The following is a 24,282-nucleotide window of genomic DNA, read 5'->3' as shown; positions in this document are numbered from 1 at the left end:
TACATAAAGAGAGACACCACAACACTACATAAAGAGAGACCTAAGACAACAACACAGCATGGTAGCAACACAACATGAAAACAACATGGTAGCAACACAACATGGTAGCAGCACAAAACATGGTACAAACATTATTGGGCAGACAACAGCACAAAGGGCAAGAAGGTAGAGACAACAATACATCACGTGAAGCAGCCACAACTGGCAGTAAGAGTGTCCATGATTGAGTCTTTGAATGTAGAGATGGAGATAAAACTGTCCAGTTTCAGTGTTTTTTGCAGCTCGTTCCAGTCGCTAGCTGCAGATCGGTCAATCAGTGCTAGAGGAGTAGAGTTTTAAGGGATTTTCACAAAATTCTAAATGCCAGAAAATCCATCAAGCCGGACTTTATGGGTTCTTGAGGAAAATGTGTTCCTTGTGAGGAGAGGGACCTATGGACCAAATTTCATGACTGCGGGGGCTGACCTTTAAAAGTGAGCATATTCAATTGCTTGTTATAGCGCCACCATGTGGCCAATTGGCATAGTATTGCATGAGAGGGTGTGGCCCTTTGTCCTTTACCACGTTGCTATGTTGCCCATTCCTGGGCTTTATCATCTCACGGGAAATTGCTTTTTTTTTCACCAAAACGGCAGAAAAATCTAAATAATAATAAGAATAATGAACTGGAACAAAAACAACAGGGGTTCTATTATATCAGGCGACAATCCGGTTATCCTTCTCAGACCGAATCAACACCACCACCTTGGACAATCCGGTTATCCTTCTCAGACCGAATCAACACCGCCACCTTGTGTTCAGATCATGGAATCATCTGAAGACGTAACAACACAAAGCAGAAGAAACGGTGCTGATGTGATTAACTCGGGGAACCGAATGAGCGATTACCATCTATCGTCAAGTATCCTAGAGGAGTAGGAACTGGGCTAGAATATCTATCGCCAAGTATCCTAGAGGAGTAGGAACTGGGCTAGAATATCTATCGCCAAGTATCCTAGAGGAGTAGGAACAAGGCTAGAGCATCTACCGTCAAGTATCCTAGAGGAGTAGGAACTGGGCTAGAATATCTATCGCCAAGTATCCTAGAGGAGTAGGAACTGGGCTAGAGCATCTACCGTCAAGTATCCTAGAGGAGTAGGAACTGGGCTAGAATATCTATCGCCAAGTATCCTAGAGGAGTAGGAACTGGGCTAGAGCATCTACCGTCAAGTATCCTAGAGGAGTAGGAACAAGGCTAGAGCGAGTGGAATCTCGGTTGTGTTTCCTGAAGACTTGCTCACTTGATCAGGTAGTAAGTTACTTTGTATCAAGGATGTAGCCAACTGCTTTCTACAAAGGCCTGCTTGGATGCAACACCTCCAATATTCTTTCCAGGGTAGACTGCTGGATTTGTATTGTAGATATGCTGCTGTTCAGTCGCTGTTTTTGGTCAGATGTGGCCAGACATTACGGACAAGATGGAGGCTACAGCTCCTGGAGGCTTACAGTATAATAGCAGAGTGTTGCGTTAATACCGATATCCGTGTTTCCGGAGGGGACACCTGCACTCTCCAACTTCACACTAAGCGGGCCTATTCTTAATGCACATATCATAGGCCTGTTTATTAGGCTATTGGACAGCGTGATGAAGAAGAAATAGGAATTCGGTTCAATTATTGTTTCTTCCAAATCGGAGTCATGCTGCCATTTCATTTGTAGGCTACCCCATCGAAGAGAGAGTGTAGGTTTAGTATAGCCTTCAACAGCCTACATCCCCTTAATACTGTATGGTCACAAAGCCGTCCGTTCCAGCCGGTGATCAGCAGAATGACTGATCCAAGCAGCAACACGGACTTTATGGCTGCCTACTCCGGTATCACCCGACCAAATGTAGCTGGCTGTGGGTTACCTCGTCGGACGGTGCTGAACTCTCCCCCTCCTCACGGCAGACTGACGTCCCTGCGGTCCCGGGACCTGACTCTGGGCGGGTTCAAAAAGGTGATACCAAATGGGAACGGTCATACTGTATATCACAGACTATGTACTCTACCCATAGAGATAGATAGAGGACTCATCTTTGTATCTGTGCCATCAGGGCCCTGCTCCAGTCATAAGCGAAATAAGCGGTTGCTTAGGGCCCCAGGCTGCTAAGGGGCCCCACCCCCCCACTAAATTTGCCATGTTAGATAAAAAAGTTAGATTGATAAGTTAGCTGGCTAGACTATCTAAACTTGTAGTGATCATAGTGTAACAGTTTTGCTTCCGTCCCTCTCCTCGCCCCTACCTGGGCTCGAACCAGGGACCCTCTGCACCCCCGACAACAGTCACCCTTGAAGCACCGTTACCCGTCGCTCCACAAAAGCCGCGGCCCTTGCAGAGCAAAGGGAAACAACTACTTCAAGGTCTCAGAGCGAGTGACATCACCGATTGAAATGCTACTAGCGCGCACCGCTAACTAGCTAGCCATTTCACACCGGTTACACTAGCCGAATACCGACCGGGCACGCAGGGCACGTGACCAGGGGCCTCCACCTCCAGTGAGCCCCCGTTGATTTTGTTAGTCACTATTACTCGGATATCGTTAACATGGCAAAAGTTATGGCAAAATGTGTAGAATTGCAGGAAATGAACTTAAAAAAATAAATATATTATCTCCACCATCAAGAGGGGGGCCACTGAAATGTAAATGTTCTTCTTCACGATTGGCTGAACCCTCCTGATGACCCAGTTGAACATGACTTCAACAGGATCAGCAGGAGGGGATCAGCCAATGAAGCTGGAAGTCCCACCCAGTTGAATACATTAAAATGGTGGAAGCCCTCAATGGCGCTGCCCACGCTGACACCACAGATAGAACAATGAGACAGATATTTCACCCCATGTATAAATGTGAAGCATCCGCTTGGCGTTTCCACTCACTACCAAATATGGTAATGAGGAAGCCCATTGGCCAGCAGTGGGAGAAGACTAATTAAATTATTAATTAATTAATAAAGACTGAACCAGATGGATTTTGGCCGACATTCTGCTAATTTTCTCATCTATTAAACGTTTGATCTCAATACAATTTTCTGTTCCCAAAAGAACAATGAATATGTTACAGAGTGGACTAAGTTTTGTAGACTTTACCCTTTTCCAACGTTTAAAAAAAATGTGCGTTGTTTAGGAGTGCAAAGGTGATTTGAGTTATTGCACATCACAGAGTAGGCGTTCCCTAACAGAAATATGCATATGCATGTCAGAACGCACCAATAGGATCTCGCTAGCTCGTGCTTGGCTCTGCTCACCACCTTGCTTGTTCTGCCCACTAGGACTCATTTGTTCCCGTTTGAAACGACGGGCTGCTTTATCTCGAGTTATAAAAATCTTTGCTAAACGGCCCTTTGGCCACTAGAGGCCTCTATCATTCTCTATGACTTGGTGAGGAGGAGGAGCTCCGTGGATTCTTCCTTCATGTCCAGAAGTAATTTAGCCATTCATTGTAGCCATTGGGCGCACTGTAGAGTTGCTATTTTCTCGGGTTTTCTAGTGTCAATTAACTTGTGACATTTCTGGATTAGTCATTATATTAATAAAGTCTGATTTAATCAACAAATACGATAGTCAGTTTATAAAAGGTTAAGGGTGCAAGACTGTGTACATATCTGGCTGTGTTGGCAAAATCACTACATATCCCATCGAGCCAAGCGGGGGAGGCTGCCCGTTGTCACAGTTCCGAGACCAATCAGAAACGTCCATCAAACCCTACGCCAATGACGTCGCTGGATCTCAAAACTGACCTTGGATCCGGGTTAAGTAGCAATGATATCCTCCTCCGCCGCAGTTGTCTCACGACACGACATATAGCTCAAACCAGTCATGACTGTTAAACAAAACAATAAGTCATTTAAGTTTCTTTCCAGCGAATTTCTTAGTTACATGATTGTATAACTAGCAAAGGAGTTTTGAAGTTGAGGGTGCAGTATATGAAGTTTGACAACGAGGACGAAAACTAACACAGCTAGTTTAGCCAGGGAAAACAAGCTCAGGCACGATATAGCTGGGCGCACATTCACACTAGGCTATTTCAGGACATATAGTAGTTTTTATGCCCTGATATCAGGAGCTGGCAGGGAAAGGTTTGATTAAACAATTCAGAGAGACTGAAAGGAATATATCGAATGAGAAATATTTAAGGAGAGCGAATCGATTCCTATTCCGAAATCAGCTGTAACTGTCAATAGTAAAAGCTTAAAACGATGTCTGAGTGAACCTGAATCCAGAAAAGGAATAATATAATAATAATATATAATATGCCATTTAGCAGACGCTTTTATCCAAAGCGACTTACAGTCATGCGTGCACATTTGTTTTTTTGTTTTTTTTGTTTTGTGAATGGGTGGTTCCGGGGATCGAACCCACTACCCTGGCGTTACAAGCGCTGTGGTGGAAGTCTCTTCCGGACACGGTAGACTCCTCGTCCTCACCACTATTGCCAGGGTAACAGTGTTGCTTCCGTCCCTCTCCTCGCCCCTACCTGGGCTTGAACCAGGGACCCTCTGCACACATCGACAACTGTCACCCTCAAAGCACCGTTACCCGTCGCTCCACAAAAGCCGCGGCTCTTGCAGAGCAAAGGGAAACAACTACTTCAAGGTCTCAGAGCGAGTGACGTCACCGATTGAAACGCTACTAGTGCGCACCGCTGAGTGACGTCACCGATTGAAACGCTACTAGCGCGCACCGCTAACTAGCTAGCCATTTCACACCGGTTACACTAGCACCACTAACTAGCTAGCCATTTCACACCGGTTACATCAGTAGCACTAAATAACCAGTCTACAGTGTAAATGGAAACAGTGGGAGATGAACAAAGGCAAATATACAGGTGTCCAGAGTCCTGTCACAAGCATTAAGCAAAACAGTCATGATATTCAGAAGTGACAAAATAGTATAAATTATGAATAATTTCTATTTTTATTACAGAAAACCTTCGTACCCAATGTCCATTCTCTGAGGAAGAGTAAAGATGAGTGAGTGTCGACTGTATTGATTGAAGACACATTCCATTAGACTATCAAGGATACCGTTTAGATGAATTCATGTTAATGTTGAACTCCTTCCCCCAGGTTAAAGGAAGAGGCCCATGTTGCACCAAAGGACAGAAGAGAGAGGGAGGAGAGGCCCAGGGAGAGCAGAGTGGAGAGAAGAGAGCGCCCCCCTCAGACCATTCAGTCCCACTCCATCTTTGAACAGGGTCCTGCAGGCACAATAAGGAAAGCAGGTGAACTGGACGTTCTCTGCCAGAAGCTGTCTTTAACAAACAGGAAAACAATAGGTTATTATTGTGATCATTAGAAACACTTGATTCCAGTGTGTCCTGTCCTCTGTTCTGAGCAGGGGGGTGGCGAGGGACCGACCTGAGAGACAGCGGATCCTCTCCTGGAGCCAAGTGTTTTAAGAAGGAGAGACGCGCCTCAGAGGAAGACGATAATGACATGTTACAGAAGCTTCAACGGGATGATGTAAGGAAAACACACAGAGGAAAACACACAGAGGAAAACACACAGAGGAAAACACACAGAGGAAAACACACAGAGGAAAACACACAGAGGAAAACACACAGAGGAAAACACACAGAGGAAAACACACAGAGTAAAACACACAGAGTAAAACACACAGAGGAAAACACACAGCCGTAATGACTAGTCAACCTACAGTAAAACAGCCGTAATGACTAGTCAACCTACAGTAAAACAGCCGTAATGACTAGTCAACCTACAGTAAAACAGCCTTAATGACTAGTCAACCTACAGTAAAACAGCCGTAATGACTAGTCAACCTACAGTAAAACAGCCGTAATGACTGGTCAACCTACAGTAAAACAGCCTTAATGACTAGTCAACCTACAGTAAAACAGCCTTAATGACTAGTCAACCTACAGTAAAACAGCCGTAATGACTAGTCAACCTACAGTAAAACAGCCTTAATGACTGGTCAACCTACAGTAAAACAGCCTTAATGACTAGTCAACCTACAGTAAAACAGCCTTAATGACTAGTCAACCTACAGTAAAACAGCCGTAATGACTAGTCAACCTACAGTAAAACAGCCTTAATGACTAGTCAACCTACAGTAAAACAGCCTTAATGACTAGTCAACCTACAGTAAAACAGCCTTAATGACTAGTCAACCTACAGTAAAACAGCCTTAATGACTAGTCAACCTACAGTAAAACAGCCGTAATGACTAGTCAACCTACAGTAAAACAGCCGTAATGACTAGTCAACCTACAGTAAAACAGCCGTAATGACTAGTCAACCTACAGTAAAACAGCCTTAATGACTAGTCAACCTACAGTAAAACACACAGCCTGAATGACTAGTCAACCTACAGTAAAACAGCCGTAATGACTAGTCAACCTACAGTAAAACAGCCGTAATGACTAGTCAACCTACAGTAAAACAGCCTTAATGACTAGTCAACCTACAGTAAAACAGCCGTAATGACTAGTCAACCTACAGTAAAACACACAGCCTGAATGACTAGTCAACCTACAGTAAAACAGCCGTAATGACTAGTCAACCTACAGTAAAACAGCCGTAATGACTAGTCAACCTACAGTAAAACAGCCTTAATGACTAGTCAACCTACAGTAAAACAGCCGTAATGACTAGTCAACCTACAGTAAAACACACAGCCTGAATGACTAGTCAACCTACAGTAAAACAGCCTTAATGACTAGTCAACCTACAGTAAAACAGCCTTAATGACTAGTCAACCTACAGTAAAACAGCCGTAATGACTAGTCAACCTACAGTAAAACAGCCGTAATGACTAGTCAACCTACAGTAAAACAGCCGTAATGACTAGTCAACCTACAGTAAAACAGCCGTAATGACTAGTCAACCTACAGTAAAACAGCCTTAATGACTAGTCAACCTACAGTAAAACAGCCTTAATGACTAGTCAACCTACAGTAAAACAGCCTTAATGACTAGTCAACCTACAGTAAAACAGCCGTAATGACTAGTCAACCTACAGTAAAACAGCCGTAATGACTAGTCAACCTACAGTAAAACAGCCTTAATGACTAGTCAACCTAAAGTCGCTATAACATGGTGCTGTGTGGTTGAAATCAGGGCTTGGAACTGAAGTCTGAACGGAACCATTTTTTTTGTTTGTTTCGTTCCTTTCTGTTCCGACCAGCAAAATAAAAGTTCTGAACCGGTTCGAACCAAAAACAAAAGTAGCGGTTTATATTGTTCCTTTCTGTTCCTTTTGAAAGCTACTTCACCCATCATGCAGTGCAGATAGAGCAGCAAGCTATAGCTCAGTGACTTGTTTACAACGCGGGATGGAAAGACAAGTGTTGGGCGAGAGATGCAACTGACATTTTGCGTGTGGGGAGAGAGTGAGAGAGGATGGAGGCGGCAGCTTGGCTTGAAACGCTGGGCGTCTTGTGATGACATGCATTATCTGAATTAGGCCCACATAATTATACCTACGGAGGAGCGGCTTCTGGAGGAACCTTGAATGTCTTTGAACTTCAGAGTTGGTTTAACGTTGGACCAGAGAAGCTAGCTAGCTAACAAGCTTGTGTGTGCAGAGCGGCACCAGAATTCAAATCATGTCTTACCTTTTTGTAGTTAATAAATCCAATGTGAAATGTGATAACTATAGTATCCCTAACTAGCATTGAAAAAGTGAATCCATTCTTCTCTAATTAGAAATCCCCCCCCAATCTTCTGAATCATGCTTTTAGCTGGCAGGCAGACACTGGAAGAAGTTTCTGATTGACAGAGGGATAACGTTATTAACTGGTTCCCATGTGTTTAAGTTCTGTTCCGGAACAATATAGATCACTTTCGTTCCGGGTTCTGATTCTGTTCGTATACATTTTTTGTTATTTCCCTGAACCGGTTCCAACCCCTGGTTGAAATACATATATTCAGACATTTTAAACCACACACTTTCTTTTTAATTGTAGTTTTTGGATGATCCTGGTTTGAAAAATGATGCCAAGAACAGGCCGATTCAACTGCCACTGTATCAATCCAGCAACTTCCTGAAAACAGAGGCAATAACAACTCCATGTAAGTATATACAGTGCCTTCAGAAAGTATTCATACCCCATTACTTTTGTTGTGTTACAGCCTGAATTCAAAATGGATGAAAAACATTTTAAGATTTTTTTGCGAATGTATCGAAAATTAAATACAGAAATATCTCATTTACATAAGTATTCACACCCCTGAGTCAATACATGTTAGAATCACCTTTGGCAGCGATTACAGCTGTGAGTCTTTCTGGGTAAGTCTCTAAGAGCTTTCACACCTGGACTGCACATTATTCTTAAAAATATTATTCAAGCTCTGTCAAATTGGTTGTTGATTACATTTTACATTTTTTTAAAAACATTTTAGTCATTTAGCAGACGCTCTTTATCCAGAGCGACTTACAATAGTGAGTGCATACATTTTCGTACTGGTCCCCCGTGGGAATCAAACTCACAACCCTGGCGATGCAAGCGCCATGCTCTACCAACTGAGCTACACAGGACACCATCATTGCAAGACAACCATTTTCAGGTCTTGCCATAGCAGACTTAACCCTCCCGTTGTCCTAGGGTCAAAATGACCCGCCACTGTGTTGAACCAACTTTATAAATTTTTTATTTTTTGGGGATCATTTGTGAGAAGGAGGCAGTGAGACTTTAAAGAAAGTATCACTGCCTCCTTCTCACAAATGATCCAAAAAATAAACAAATTAAATAAAGTTGGTTCAACACAGTGGCGGGTCATTTTGACCCTAGGACAATAGGAGGGTTAATTCAAAACTGTAACTAGGCCACTCAGGAACATTCAATGTCATCTTGGTAAACAACTCCAGCGTATATTTGGCCTTGTGTTTTAGGTTATTGTCCTGCTGAAAGGTGAATTTGGTTTCCACTGTGTTGGAAAGCAGACTGAACCAGGTTTTCGTCTAGGATTTTGCTTGTGCTTAGCTCTATTCTGTTTCTTTTTATATATTAAAAAAAAATCCCTAATCCCTGCTGATGACAAGCATCCCCATAACATGATGCAGCCACCACCATGCTTGGAAATATGAAGTGGTACTCAGTGATGTGCTGTTGGATTTGCCCCAAACATAAAGCTTTGTATTCAGGACATAAAGTTAATTTCTTTGCCACATTTTTTGCAGTTTTACTTTAGTGCCTTATTGCAAACAGGAATATTTATTCTGTACAGGCTTCCTTCTTTTCACTCTGTCATTTAGGTTAGGATTGTGGAGTAACTACACTGTTTTAAAGTCACCATTGGCCTCATGGTGAAATCCCTGAGCGGTTTCCTTCCTCTCCGGCAACTGAGTTAGGAAGGACGCCTTTATCTTAGTGACTGGGTGTATTGATACACCATCCAAAGTGTAATTAATAACTTCACCGTGCTCAGAGATATTCAATGTCTGCTTTTTACATTTGTGTCCTTTACGAGGCATTGGAAAACCTCCTTGGTCTCTGTGTTTGAAATTCACTGCTCGACTGAGGGACCTTCCAGATAATTGTATGTGTGGGGTACAGAGATGAGGTAGTCATTCAAACATTATGTTAAACACTATTAGACTATTACACTGAGTCCAATCAATCAACTTTATTTATAAAGCCCTTTTTACATCAGAAGATGTCACAAAGTGCTATACAGAAACCCAGCCTAAAACCTCAAACAGCAAGCAATGCAGATGTACAGTGGGGGAAAAAAGTATTTAGTCAGCCACCAATTGTGCAAGTTCTCCCACTTAAAAAGATGAGAGAGCCCGAGCCTTCCCAGGTGTCTCCTCCACCCGTTACGGGGTCTGAGTCAGAGCCTTCCCAGGTGTCTCCTCCACCCGTTACGGGGTCTGAGTCAGAGCCTTCCCAGGTGTCTCCTCCAACCGTTACGGGGTCTGAGTCAGAGCCTTCCCAGGTGTCTCCTCCACCCGTTACGGGGTCTGAGTCAGAGCCTTCCCAGGTGTCTCCTCCAACCGTTACGGGGTCTGAGTCAGAGCCTTCCCAGGTGTCTCCTCCACCCGTTACGGGGTCTGAGTCAGAGCCTTCCCAGGTGTCTCCTCCACCCGTTACGGGGTCTGAGTCAGAGCCTTCCCAGGTGTCTCCTCCACCCGTTACGGGGTCTGAGTCAGAGCCCGAGCCTTCCCAGGTGTCTCCTCCACCCGTTACGGGGTCTGAGTCAGAGCCTTCCCAGGTGTCTCCTCCACCCGTTACGGGGTCTGAGTCAGAGCCCGAGCCTTCCCAGGTGTCTCCTCCACCCGTTACGGGGTCTGAGTCAGAACCCGAGCCTTCCCAGGTGTCTCCTCCACCCGTTACGGGGTCTGAGTCAGAGCCTTCCCAGGTGTCTCCTCCACCCGTTACGGGGTCTGAGTCAGAGCCCGAGCCTTCCCAGATGTCTCCTCCACCCGTTACTGGGTCTGAGTCAGAGCCCGAGCCTTCCCAGGTGTCTCCTCCACCCGTTACGGGGTCAGAGCCCAAGCCTTCCCAGGTGTCTCCTCCACCCGTTACGGGGTCTGAGTCAGAGCCTTCCCAGGTGTCTCCTCCACCCGTTACGGGGTCTGAGTCTGAGCCCGAGCCTTCCCAGGTGTCTCCTCCACCCGTTACTGGGTCTGAGTCAGAGCCCGAGCCTTCCCAGGTGTCTCCTCCACCCGTTACGGGGTCTGAGTCAGAGCCCGAGCCTTCCCAGGTGCCTCCTCCACCCGTTACGGGGTCTGAGTCAGAGCCTTCCCAGGTGTCTCCTCCACCCGTTACGGGGTCTGAGTCAGAGCCTTCCCAGGTGTCTCCTCCACCCGTTACGGGGTCTGAGTCAGAGCCTTCCCAGGTGTCTCCTCCACCCGTTACTGGGTCTGAGTCAGAGCCTTCCCAGGTGTCTCCTCCACCCGTTACGGGGTCTGAGTCAGAGCCCGAGCCTTCCCAGGTGTCTCCTCCACCCGTTACGGGGTCTGAGTCAGAGCCTTCCCAGGTGTCTCCTCCACCCGTTACGGGGTCTGAGTCAGAGCCTTCCCAGGTGTCTCCTCCACCCGTTACGGGGTCTGAGTCAGAGCCCGAGCCTTCCCAGATGTCTCCTCCACCCGTTACTGGGTCTGAGTCAGAGCCCGAGCCTTCCCAGGTGTCTCCTCCACCCGTTACGGGGTCTGAGTCAGAGCCTTCCCAGGTGTCTCCTCCACCCGTTACGGGGTCTGAGTCAGAGCCCGAGCCTTCCCAGGTGTCTCCTCCACCCGTTACGGGGTCTGAGTCAGAGCCCGAGCCTTCCCAGGTGTCTCCTCCACCCGTTACGGGGTCTGAGTCAGAGCCCGAGCCTTCCCAGGTGTCTCCTCCACCCGTTACGGGGTCTGAGTCAGAGCCCGAGCCTTCCCAGATGTCTCCTCCACCCGTTACTGGGTCTGAGTCAGAGCCCGAGCCTTCCCAGGTGTCTCCTCCACCCGTTACGGGGTCTGAGTCAGAGCCTTCCCAGGTGTCTCCTCCACCCGTTATGGGGTCTGAGTCAGAGCCTTCCCAGGTGTCTCATCCACCCGTTACGGGGTCTGAGTCAGAGCCCGAGCCTTCCCAGGTGTCTCCTCCACCCGTTACGGGGTCTGAGTCAGAGCCCGAGCCTTCCCAGGTGTCTCCTCCACCCGTTACGGGGTCTGAGTCAGAGCCCGAGCCTTCCCAGGTGTCTCCTCCACCCGTTACGGGGTCTGAGTCAGAGCCCGAGCCTTCCCAGATGTCTCCTCCACCCGTTACTGGGTCTGAGTCAGAGCCCGAGCCTTCCCAGGTGTCTCCTCCACCCGTTACGGGGTCTGAGTCAGAGCCTTCCCAGGTGTCTCCTCCACCCGTTACGGGGTCTGAGTCAGAGCCTTCCCAGGTGTCTCATCCACCCGTTACGGGGTCTGAGTCAGAGCCCGAGCCTTCCCAGGTGTCTCCTCCAACCGTTACGGGGTCTGAGTCAGAGCCTTCCCAGGTGTCTCCTCCACCCGTTACGGGGTCTGAGTCAGAGCCTTCCCAGGTGTCTCCTCCACCCGTTACGGGGTCTGAGTCAGAGCCCGAGCCTTCCCAGGTCTCTCCTCCACCCGTTACGGTGTCTGAGTCAGAGCCTTCCCAGGTGTCTCCTCCACCCGTTACGGGGTCTGAGTCAGAGCCAAGCCTTCCCAGGTGTCTCCTCCACCCGTTACGGGGTCTGAGTCAGAGCCAAGCCTTCCCAGGTGTCTCCTCCAACCGTTACGGTGTCTGAGTCAGAGCCTTCCCAGGTGTCTCCTCCACCCGTTACGGGGTCTGAGTCAGAGCCCGAGCCTTCCCAGGTGTCTCCTCCACCCGTTACGGGGTCTGAGTCAGAGCCCGAGCCTTCCCAGGTCTCTCCTCCACCCGTTACGGGTTCTGAGCCGCTGAAGCCTCCCCACCATTAGCTCTGACAAATTGAAAACCCTAGTCATTGGCGACTCCATTATCCACAATATTAGACTTAAAAATAATCCTCCAGTGATCATACACTGTTTACCAGGGGGCAGTGCTACCGACATAAAGGCTAATCTGAAGATGGTGCTGGCTGAGGCTAAAACTGGTGAGTGTAGATGGTATAGGGATATTGTTATCCACGTCGGCACCAACGATGTTAGGATGAAACAGTCAGAGGTCACCAAGAGCAACAGAGCTTCAGCGTGTAAATCAGCTAGAAAGATGAGTTGGAGTGGAGTAATTGTCTCTGACCCCTCCCAGTGGGGGATTAACACTACTCCCTGTACTTACTGGTGGCACAGACGCTGTATCATCCTTTCCTACACCTCCATTGCCCTTGTCTAACGACTGCGTCTGAAGCAGAGTTTGCAACACAGCTAACCTCACCATAAGGCGATAATTCTCCTGTATATTAAGAGTACAGCGGCTGCAATGAGAAGCATAATGTTACTTAGCTTTTTCGGCTGGAGGAGGTCCTGCAGATCCATGCCAGATAAAACGCTTTCACCCCGGATGCTTTATGAAAAACATTGAGTGAAGACAAAACTAAGATGTTGGTAAACTTGTTAAATACAGAGTTTGATGTAACTGTTAACAGTAAAAAGAGAGTTTGTCGGGTAGCCAAGTAGCAACAAACAGCACAGCAGTACAGAGACAACGGGGAAGTCCATTGGTCAGCAAATTTTTACTCCTGAACTGATTTAGGCATGCCATAACAAAGGGGTTGAATACTCAAGACATTTCAGCTTTTCCATTTGTAATTAATTTGTTCATTTCTACAAACATAATTCCACTTTGACAATCTCAATTGAATCCATTTTAAATTCAGGCTGTAACAAAACAAAATGAGGAATAAGTCCAGGGGTGTGAATGCTTTCTGAAGGCACTGTATGCACATAATACAGTATGTAGACCATTAGACATGCACATATGGAGGTGTACAGACTCAATAAATAAAATACATGATAAATGTGTGTCTTTGTTCCCAGGTAGTTGATCGTCCTGTGTTTGTTGCCCTACAGGGTTCAGAGCCTCTGCTGCTACTGGCCCAGACCAGCCCCTTCAGTACGGACCAGGCCAGGGGGTCCTGAGCCCAGACCAGCCCCTTCAGTACGGACCAGGCCAGGGGGTCCTGAGCCCAGACCAGCCCCTTCAGTACGGACCAGGCCAGGGGGTCCTGAGCCCAGACCAGCCCCTTCGGTACGGACCAGGCCAGGGGGTCCTGAGCCCAGACCAGACCCTTCAGTACGGACCAGGCCAGGGGGTCCTGAGCCCAGACCAGACCCCTCGGTACGGACCAGTCCAGGGGGTCCTGAGCCCAGACCAGCCCCCTCAGTACGGACCAGGCCAGGGGGTCCTGAGCCCAGACCAGACCCTTCAGTACGGACCAGGCCAGGGGGTCCTGAGCCCAGACCAGACCCTTCAGTACGGACCAGGCCAGGGGGTCCTGAGCCCAGACCAGCCCTCTGTAGCAGAGCTCTTCCACCAGCTGACGGTTTCAGAGACAGAAGAGTTGCTGTTCATCCAGCTACCTGATACTATCCCTGGCCAGCCAACCACAGCATCCGCCCCGAGCCAGCCAACCACAGCCCCCGGCCAGCCAATCATAGCCCCAGAGAAAAATGCTAAAAAAGACTCCAAGTCCGATGGCAAGCGCTCCTCTCACATTAAAGCACCAGTGAGTAAAGACCACATATTCTCTCCTTATTTTCTATCAGCCACTTCATTCTAACAGAGAATGAAAAAACCATCTGAGTAAACGGCCATGTTGCTCCTCAGGACCCTGCTGGAGATAGCGTTCCAATCCGGTCAGAGTTCTCCTAACCCTAACCTCAACCCTAAAGGCCATGTTCTTCCTCAGGACCCTGCTGGAGATAGCGTTCCAATCCGGTCAGAGTTCTCCTAACCCTAACCTCAACCCTAAAGGCCATGTTCTTCCTCAGGACCCTGCTGGAGATAGCGTTCCAATCCGGTCAGAGTTCTCCTAACCCTAACCTCAACCCTAAAGGCCATGTTCTTCCTCAGGACCCTGCTGGAGATAGCGTTCCAATCCGGTAAGAGTTCTCCTAACCCTAACCTCAACCCTAAAGGCCATGTTCTTCCTCAGGACCCTGCTGGTAAAGACGTTCCTGTCCTGTCAGAGTTCACAGAGGGGTTTCTGGGTAAACTACAGATCAGGAAGTCTGGCAAGGTGCAGCTGCTGCTGGGAGACATCACTATGGACGTCTCTGAGGGAGCCGCCTTCTCTTTCCTACAGGTAGGTTAATATAATAGTTACCCAGGACAGGGTTAGATGGTGTTGGGAGACATCACTATGGACATCTCAGAGGGAGAGGCCTTCCCCTTCCTACAGGTAGGTTAATATAATAGTTACCCAGGACAGGGTTAGATGGTGTTGGGAGACATCACTATGGACATCTCAGAGGGAGAGGCCTTCCCCTTCCTACAGGTAGGTTAATATAATAGTTACCCAGGACAGGGTTAGATGGTGTTGGGAGACATCACTATGGACATCTCAAGAGGGAGAGGCCTTCCCCTTCCTACAGGTAGGTTAATATAATAGTTACCCAGGACAGGGTTAGATGGTGTTGGGAGACATCACTATGGACATCTCAGAGGGAGAGGCCTTCCCCTTCCTACAGGTAGGTTAATATAATAGTTACCCAGGACAGGGTTAGATGGTGTTGGGAGACATCACTATGGACATCTCAGAGGGAGAGGCCTTCCCCTTCCTACAGGTAGGTTAATATAATAGTTACCCAGGACAGGGTTAGATGGTGTTGGGAGACATCACTATGGACATCTCAGAGGGAGAGGCCTTCCCCTTCCTACAGGTAGGTTAATATAATAGTTACCCAGGACAGGGTTAGAGGGTGTTGGGAGACATCACTATGGACATCTCAGAGGGAGAGGCCTTCCCCTAACGGTCTAGTTCTCCTGTTTCATCCTAAAGAACCACGTAGTCCTCTATCACTGTCCAGACAATAATGGTTTAGGTTCAGACAATAAGGGGTTAAATCACCTAGGGGGGAAACTAACGTATTATTTCTCCCACAGCAGCTGGTGTCTGTGCGTCTGTCTGAGGGCCTGACTGGAGACATGAGGATCCTGGGGAACGTCAAGCACAAGCTGGTCTGCTCTCCAGACTTCCAGGCTCTGCTACAGGAGCCATCACCTCACCAATCAGCACATCTCTAACTCTGCTACAGGAGCCATCACCTCACCAATCAGCACATCTCTAACTCTGCTACAGGAGCCATCACCTTACCAATCAGCACATCTCTAACTCTGCTACAGGAGCCATCACCTTACCAATCAGCACATCTCTAACTCTGCTACAGGAGCCATCACCTTACCAATCAGCACATCTCTAACTCTGCTACAGGAGCCATCACCTTACCAATCAGCACATCTCTAACTCTGCTACAGGAGCCATCACCTTACCAATCAGCACATCTCTAACTCTGCTACAGGAGCCATCACCTCACCAATCAGCACATCTCTAACTCTGCTACAGGAGCCATCACCTCACCAATCAGCACATCTCTAACTCTGCTACAGGAGCCATCACCTTACCAATCAGCACATCTCTAACTCTGCTACAGGAGCCATCACCTCACCAATCAGCACATCTCTAACTCTGCTACAGGAGCCATCACCTTACCAATCAGCACATCTCTAACTCTGCTACAGGAGCCATTACCTTACCAATCAGCACATCTCTAACTCTGCTACAGGAGCCATCACCTTACCAATCAGCACATCTCTAACTCTGCTACAGGAGCCATCACCTCACCAATCAGCACATCTCTAACTCTGCTACAGGAGCCATCACCTCACCAATCAGCACATCTCTAACTCTGCTACAGGAGCCATCACCTTACCAATCAGCACATCTCTAACTCTGCTACAGGAGCCATCACCTCACCAATCAGCACATCTCTAACTCTGCTACAGGAGCCATCACCTTACCAATCAGCACATCTCTAACTCTGCTACAGGAGCCATCACCTTACCAATCAGCACATCTCTAACTCTGCTACAGGAGCCATCACCTTACCAATCAGCACATCTCTAACTCTGCTACAGGAGCCATCACCTTACCAATCAGCACATCTCTAACTCTGCTACAGGAGCCATCACCTCACCAATCAGCACATCTCTAACTCTGCTACAGGAGCCATCACCTCACCAATCAGCACATCTCTAACTCTGCTACAGGAGCCATCACCTTACCAATCAGCACATCTCTAACTCTGCTACAGGAGCCATCACCTCACCAATCAGCACATCTCTAACTCTGCTACAGGAGCCATCACCTTACCAATCAGCACATCTCTAACTCTGCTACAGGAGCCATTACCTTACCAATCAGCACATCTCTAACTCTGCTACAGGAGCCATCACCTTACCAATCAGCACATCTCTAACTCTGCTACAGGAGCCATCACCTCACCAATCAGCACATCTCTAACTCTGCTACAGGAGCCATCACCTCACCAATCAGCACATCTCTAACTCTGCTACAGGAGCCATCACCTTACCAATCAGCACATCTCTAACCCTGCTACAGGAGCCATCACCTCACCAATCAGCACATCTCTAACTCTGCTACAGGAGCCATCACCTTACCAATCAGCACATCTCTAACTCTGCTACAGGAGCCATCACCTTACCAATCAGCACATCTCTAACTCTGCTACAGGAGCCATCACCTCACCAATCAGCACATCTCTAACTCACCTTTTTCAGCATCAATGTGTAGATATTGTACACAGTTGTATTATAAAATGTGAGCATCAATGTGTAGATATTGTACACAGTTGTATTATAAAATGTGAGCATTAATCTGTAGATATTGTACATAGTTTACTTTCATCATACAGCGTTTCTTATGTACCTTGGTCGATTTCCCCCCAATTTGTTTTCACTGTATAAACATGGTGTATATGAAGTGTTATTTATTTTGAAAATGTATGTAAATGTTTATTTAATAAAAGATTAGATACAAAACATGAGGCAACTTTTACGCAGGAAAACACTAATACATTCTACAAGCAAAGTAACTTGTAACTGGTATGTCAACGCTGTCTTGTTCTTCAGCCGGCAAGTCTCTTAAAGACTATATCTAGTATAGACTAGCCTGTACAGGATGTCACATATAGAGACAGCATATACAGAACGTGGCCCTGTATCTAGTATAGACTAGCCTGTACAGGATGTCACATATAGAGACAGCATATACAGAACCTGGCCCTGTATCTAGTATAGACTAGCCTGTACAGGATGTCATGTATAGAGACAGCATATACAGAACGTGGCCCTGATGACAGGAACTTAACTTCAACATAATTCATATTTTCATACTAGAAAGAACACTGCTTTAATGATAGTTTACAATAAAGCACAGTCAATTCTCATAATTCTGCAGAAACTGTCAGTTGAGAATGTTAATGTTTCCTGATCTTTCCCAGACTGATGCCTTGAAGGTTCTTTCACAGTTGGAGGTGCTACGAGCATTGATAGGACACTATGATTATTTACAACTGATAACTGAAACAAAATGACTTTTATTTGGGACGGTAACTTGCCTTTCTAACAGAACCCTTCCTCTCCAGAACAACTCAAGCCTTTTTCCTGCTCCTCGCTGTAGTCGCTCCTGCAGCTTTGGTTTCCACCACTTTCACTTTGGATTTCTTTTTGCCTCCTTTAGTGGCGGTTTTCTTCTTGCGGGTCTCTTTCCGTCTGATCAGGTCCTCCCGTCCGATATCCATCATGTGTTCCTCCCAGGACTTTATCTCATTTTTATAGCGCACCTTGTCATCCTCCGCCAGCTGCATGTAAACCTGAAACATAACATCACAGTCAGTCAGCTGTGTACATACATACGATAACATACGCACTATACACACACATGGATTTTGTGTTATTGATATGTGGTAGTAGAGTAGAGGCCAGAGGGTACACACTTAATATGTTGTGAAATCTGTTATGAATGTATTCATGTTTTTAAAATGTATAACTGCCTTAATTTTGCTGGACCCCAGGAAGAGTAGCTGCTGCCTTGGCAGGAACTAATGGGGATCCATAATAAACCCCAGGAAGAGTAGCTGCTGCCTTGGCAGGAACTAATGGGGATCCATAATAAACCCCAGGAAGAGTAGCTGCTGCCTTGGCAGGAACTAATGGGGATCCATAATAAACCCCAGGAAGAGTAGCTGCTGCCTTGGCAGGAACTAATGGGGATCCATAATAAACCCCAGGAAGAGTAGCTGCTGCCTTGGCAGGAACTAATGGGGATCCATAATAAACCCCAGGAAGAGTAGCTGCTGCCTTGGCAGGAACTAATGAGGATCCATAATAAACCCCAGGAAGAGTAGCTGCTGCCTTGGCAGGAACTAATGGGGATCCATAATAAACCCCAGGAAGAGTAGCTGCTGCCTTGGCAGGAACTAATGGGGATCCATAATAAACCCCAGGGAGAGTAGCTGCTGCCTTGGCAGGAACTAATGGGGATCCATAATAAACCCCAGGAAGAGTAGCTGCTGCCTTGGCAGGAACTAATGGGGATCCATAATAAACCCCAGGAAGAGTAGCTGCTGCCTTGGCAGGAACTAATGGGGATCCATAATAAACCCCAGGGAGAGTAGCTGCTGCCTTGGCAGGAACTAATGGGGATCCATAATAAACCCCAGGGAGAGTAGCTGCTGCCTTGGCAGGAACTAATGGGGATCCATAATAAACCCCAGGAAGAGTAGCTGCTGCCTTGGCAGGAACTAATGGGGATCCATAATAAACCCCAGGAAGAGTAGCTGCTGCCTTGGCAGGAACTAATGGGGATCCATAATAAACCCCAGGAAGAGTAGCTGCTGCCTTGGCAGGAACTAATGGGGATCCATAATAAACCCCAGGAAGAGTAGCTGCTGCCTTGGCAGGAACTAATGGGGATCCATAATAAACCCCAGGGAGAGTAGCTGCTGCCTTGGCAGGAACTAATGGGGATCCATAATAAACCCCAGGAAGAGTAGCTGCTGCCTTGGCAGGAACTAATGGGGATCCATAATAAACCCCAGGAAGAGTAGCTGCTGCCTTGGCAGGAACTAATGGGGATCCATAATAAACCCCAGGAAGAGTAGCTGCTGCCTTGGCAGGAACTAATGGGGATCCATAATAAACCCCAGGAAGAGTAGCTGCTGCCTTGGCAGGAACTAATGGGGATCCATAATAAACCCCAGGGAGAGTAGCTGCTGCCTTGGCAGGAACTAATGGGGATCCATAATAAACCCCAGGAAGAGTAGCTGCTGCCTTGGCAGGAACTAATGGGGATCCATAATAAACCCCAGGAAGAGTAGCTGCTGCCTTGGCAGGAACTAATGGGGATCCATAATAAACCCCAGGAAGAGTAGCTGCTGCCTTGGCAGGAACTAATGGGGATCCATAATAAACCCCAGGAAGAGTAGCTGCTGCCTTGGCAGGAACTAATGGGGATCCATAATAAACCCCAGGGAGAGTAGCTGCTGCCTTGGCAGGAACTAATGGGGATCCATAATAAACCCCAGGGAGAGTAGCTGCTGCCTTGGCAGGAACTAATGGGGATCCATAATAAACCCCAGGAAGAGTAGCTGCTGCCTTGGCAGGAACTAATGGGGATCCATAATAAACCCCAGGAAGAGTAGCTGCTGCCTTGGCAGGAACTAATGGGGATCCATAATAAACCCCAGGAAGAGTAGCTGCTGCCTTGGCAGGAACTAATGGGGATCCATAATAAACCCCAGGAAGAGTAGCTGCTGCCTTGGCAGGAACTAATGGGGATCCATAATAAACCCCAGGAAGAGTAGCTGCTGCCTTGGCAGGAACTAATGGGGATCCATAATAAACCCCAGGAAGAGTAGCTGCTGCCTTGGCAGGACTAGTGTTAACTAGTGATTATATGACTTAGTTTTTCTAACTTAGTCCGTCTATTATACTGGATACATCCATCTCCTCCTCTTTCCAACCATCTTCTGATGTGGTGCGGATAGGAGAGAATCCATCCATCTCCTCCTCTTTCCAACCATCTTCTGATGTGGTGCGGATAGGAGAGAATCCATCCATCTCCTCCTCTTTCCAACTATCTTCTGATGTGGTGCGGATAGGAGAGAATCCATCCATCTCCTCCTCTTTCCAACCATCTTCTGATGTGGTGCGGATAGGAGAGAATCCATCCATCTCCTCCTCTTTCCAACCATCTTCTGATGTGGTGCGGATAGGAGAGAATCCATCCATCTCCTCCTCTTTCCAACCATCTTCTGATGTGGTGCGGATAGGAGAGAATCCATCCATCTCCTCCTCTTTCCAACTATCTTCTGATGTGGTGCGGATAGGAGAGAATCTTTGAAGGTCAATTCAGTTTTCCCGCACTGAAAGCTGGACGTGACGTACTTCCTTCGCCGTGAATGGTGCTGCATGTGACAGATGCCAGCAGAGAAACACAGCATCACAGAAATCTGAACAGGTGCAAACTTTCACTATACTATATGACTATATTGTGTCAGTCTGCATTTTGATGTAGAACATATATACCACACCTACAGCACCAGTCACTATATACCACACCTACAGCACCAGTCACTATATACCATACATTTTCTTTATTTTTACTATTTTCTACATTGTAGAATAATAGTGGACATCAAAACTATGAAATAACACATATGGAATCATAAGTGTTAAACAAATTGAGATTCTTCAAAGTAGCCACCCTTTGCCTTGATGACAGCTTTGCACACTCTTGGCATTCTCTCAGCCAGCTTCACCTGGAATGCTTTTCAACAGTCTTGAAGGAGTTTCCACATTTGCTGAGCACTTGTTGGCGGCTTTTCCTTCACTCTGCCGTCCAACTCACCCCAAACCATCTCAATTGGGTTGAGGTCGGGGGATTGTGGAGGCCAGGTCATCTGATGCAGCACTCCATCACTCTCCTTCTTGGTAAAATAGCCCTTACACAGCCATATTTATACAACTACATCTACACCACCACCATATTTATATTTTAAAAAACAAGCCATGAGGTCGAAGGAATTGTCCGTAGAGCTCCGGGACAGGATTGTGTCGAGGCACAGATCTGGGGAAGGGTACCAAAAGGTTTCAACAGCATTGAAGGTCCCCAAGAACACAGTGGCCTCCATCATTCTTAAATGGAAGAAGTTTGGAGCCACCAAGACTCTTCCTAGAGCTGGCCGCCCGGCAAAACTGAGCAATCGGGGGAGAAGGGCGTTGGTCAGGGAGGTGACCAAGAACCCGATGGTCACTCTGACAGAGCTCCAGAGTTCCTCTGTGGAGATGGAAGAACCTTCCAGAAGGACAACCATCTCTGCAGCACTCTACCAATCAGGCCTTTAACCAAGATTGAACTCTTTGGCCTGAATGCCAAGCGTCACATCTGGGGGAAACCTGGCACCATCCACACGGTGAAGCATGGTGGTGGCAGCATTATGCTGTGGGGATGTTTTTCAGCGGCAGGGACTGGGACACTAGTCAGGATCGAGGGAAAGATGAACGGAGCAAAGTACAGAGCGATCCTTGATGAAAACCTGCTCCAGAGCGCTCAGGACCTCAGACTGGGGCGAAGGTTCACCTTCCAACAGGACAACGACCCTAAGCACACAGCCAAGACAACGCAGGAGTGGCTTCGGGACAAGTCTCTGAACGTCCTTGAGTGGCCCAGCCAGAGCCCGATCGAACATCTCTGGAGAGACCTGAAAATAGAAACTCCCCAAATACTGGTGTGCCAAGCTTGTAGCATCATACCCAAGAAGACTTGAGGCTGTAATCTCTGTCAAAGTGCTTCAACAAAGTACTGAGTAAAGGGTCTGAATACTTCTGTAAATGTGGGGGGTTAAAAAATTTAATAAAAATTGCTAACATTTCTACAATCCTGTTTTTGATTTGTCATTATGGGGTACTGTGTGTAGATTGATGAGGGAAAATACGATTTAATCCATTTTAGAATCAGGCTGAAACTGAACAAAATGTGGAAAAATGGGTCTGAATACTTTCCGAATGCACTGTTCATCAAACACATTCATTAGACCTACTTGTTTCTGTGAAGTTGACAGTTTGGTCCACTCCTCCCGCAGCATCTTCATCTTGCCCTGAGGGCAAACAGGTGACAGCAGCATTATAACAGGTGACACCGTTATAGCAGCATTATAACAGGTGACAGCAGCATTATAACAGGTGACAGCGGTATAGCAGCATTATAACAGGTGACAGCAGCATTATAACAGGTGACAGCAGCATTATGACAGGTGACAGCAGCATTATGACAGGTGACAGCAGCATTATGACAGGTGACAGCAGCATTATAACAGGTGACAGCAGCATTATAACAGGTGACAGCAGCATTATAACAGGTGACAGCAGCATTATAACAGGTGACAGCGTTATAGCAGCATTATAATAGGTGACAGCAGCATTATAACAGGTGAGAGCAGCATTATAACAGGTGACAGCGTTATAGCAGCAATATAATAGGTGACAGCAGCATTATAACAGGTGACAGCAGCATTATAACAGGTGACAGCAGCATTATAACAGGTGACAGCAGCATTATAACAGGTGACAGCAGCATAATAACAGGTGACAGCAGCATTATAACAGGTGACAGCAGCATTATAACAGGTGACAGCGTTACAGCAGCATTATAACAGGTGACAGCAGCATTATAACAGGTGACCGCAGCATTATAACAGGTGACAGCAGCATTATAACAGGTGACAGCGTTATAGCAGCATTATAACAGGTGACAGCAGCATTATAACAGGTGACAGCAGCATTATAACAGGTAACAGCGTTATAGCAGCATTATAACAGGTGACAGCGTTATAGCAGCATTATAACAGGTGACAGCAGCATTATAACAGGTGACAGCAGCATTATAACAGGTGACAGCGTTATAGCAGCATTATAACAGGTGACAGCAGCATTATAACAGGTGACAGCAGCATTATAACAGGTGACAGCGGTATAGCAGCATTATAACAGGTGACAGCAGCATTATAACAGGTGACAGCAGCATTATGACAGGTGACAGCAGCATTATGACAGGTGACAGCAGCATTATGACAGGTGACAGCAGCATTATAACAGGTGACAGCAGCATTATAACAGGTGACAGCAGCATTATAACAGGTGACAGCGTTATAGCAGCATTATAACAGGTGACAGCAGCATTATAACAGGTGACAGCAGCATTATAACAGGTGACAGCGTTATAGCAGCATTATAACAGGTGACAGCAGCATTATAACAGGTGACAGCAGCATTATAACAGGTGACAGCGTTATAGCAGCATTATAACAGGTGACAGCAGCATTATAACAGGTGACAGCAGCATTATAACAGGTGACAGCAGCATTATAACAGGTGACAGCAGCATTATAACAGGTGACAGCAGCATTATAACAGGTGACAGCAGCATTATAACAGGTGACAGCGTTATAGCAGCATTATAACAGGTGACAGCAGCATTATAACAGGTGACAGCGTTATAGCAGCATTATAACAGGTGACAGCAGCATTATAACAGGTGACAGCGTTATAGCAGCATTATAACAGGTGACAGCAGCATTATAACAGGTGACAGCAGCATTATAACAGGTGACAGCAGCATTATAACAGGTGACAGCAGCATTATAACAGGTGACAGCAGCATTATAACTGGTGACACCGTTATAGCAGGTGACAGCAGCATTATAACAGGTGACAGCAGCATTATAACAGGTGACAGCAGCATTATAACAGGTGACAGCAGCATTATAACAGGTGACAGCAGCATTATAACAGGTGACAGCAGCATTATAACTGGT

General features: G+C 46.9%; 2 protein-coding genes across 3 annotated transcripts in view; one reads left to right on the top strand and one right to left on the bottom strand.

Moving 5' to 3' along the window:
- Nucleotides 1-1,543: 1,543 nt before the first annotated feature.
- LOC311114302 (DNA-directed RNA polymerase III subunit RPC4-like) lies at nucleotides 1,544-17,247 on the top strand. Its single transcript, XM_084189560.1, has 8 exons — nucleotides 1,544-1,977; nucleotides 4,945-4,991; nucleotides 5,088-5,242; nucleotides 5,359-5,483; nucleotides 7,949-8,054; nucleotides 13,456-14,111; nucleotides 14,541-14,690; nucleotides 15,491-17,247. The coding sequence occupies exons 1-8, from the start codon at nucleotides 1,807-1,809 to the stop codon at nucleotides 15,629-15,631; spliced, it is 1,551 nt and encodes a 516-aa protein (XP_084045686.1). The 5' UTR covers nucleotides 1,544-1,806; the 3' UTR covers nucleotides 15,632-17,247.
- Nucleotides 5,132-24,282, bottom strand: part of LOC311114303 (transcription factor A, mitochondrial-like) — a 35,181-nt gene continuing 16,030 nt past the window's right edge. The window contains exons 6-8 of one of the 2 annotated variants that reach the window (XM_084189562.1): nucleotides 22,510-22,566; nucleotides 18,025-18,279; nucleotides 5,132-5,218 (exon numbers count right to left, since the gene is read on the bottom strand). In XM_084189562.1, the coding sequence (XP_084045688.1) occupies nucleotides 18,058-18,279; nucleotides 22,510-22,566 (279 nt within the window). In that variant the 3' untranslated portion in view covers nucleotides 5,132-5,218; nucleotides 18,025-18,057. Of the gene's footprint in view, nucleotides 5,219-17,406; nucleotides 18,280-22,509; nucleotides 22,567-24,282 lie in introns of those variants that run through there. The other variant, XM_084189561.1, reaches the window with a different exon arrangement.

Source organism: Coregonus lavaretus (genome assembly GCF_964263955.1).
Source record: "Coregonus lavaretus genome assembly, contig: HAP1_SCAFFOLD_1002, whole genome shotgun sequence".
Lineage (NCBI taxonomy): Eukaryota > Metazoa > Chordata > Actinopteri > Salmoniformes > Salmonidae > Coregonus > Coregonus lavaretus.
This window is presented reverse-complemented; position numbering and strand designations above follow the sequence as displayed.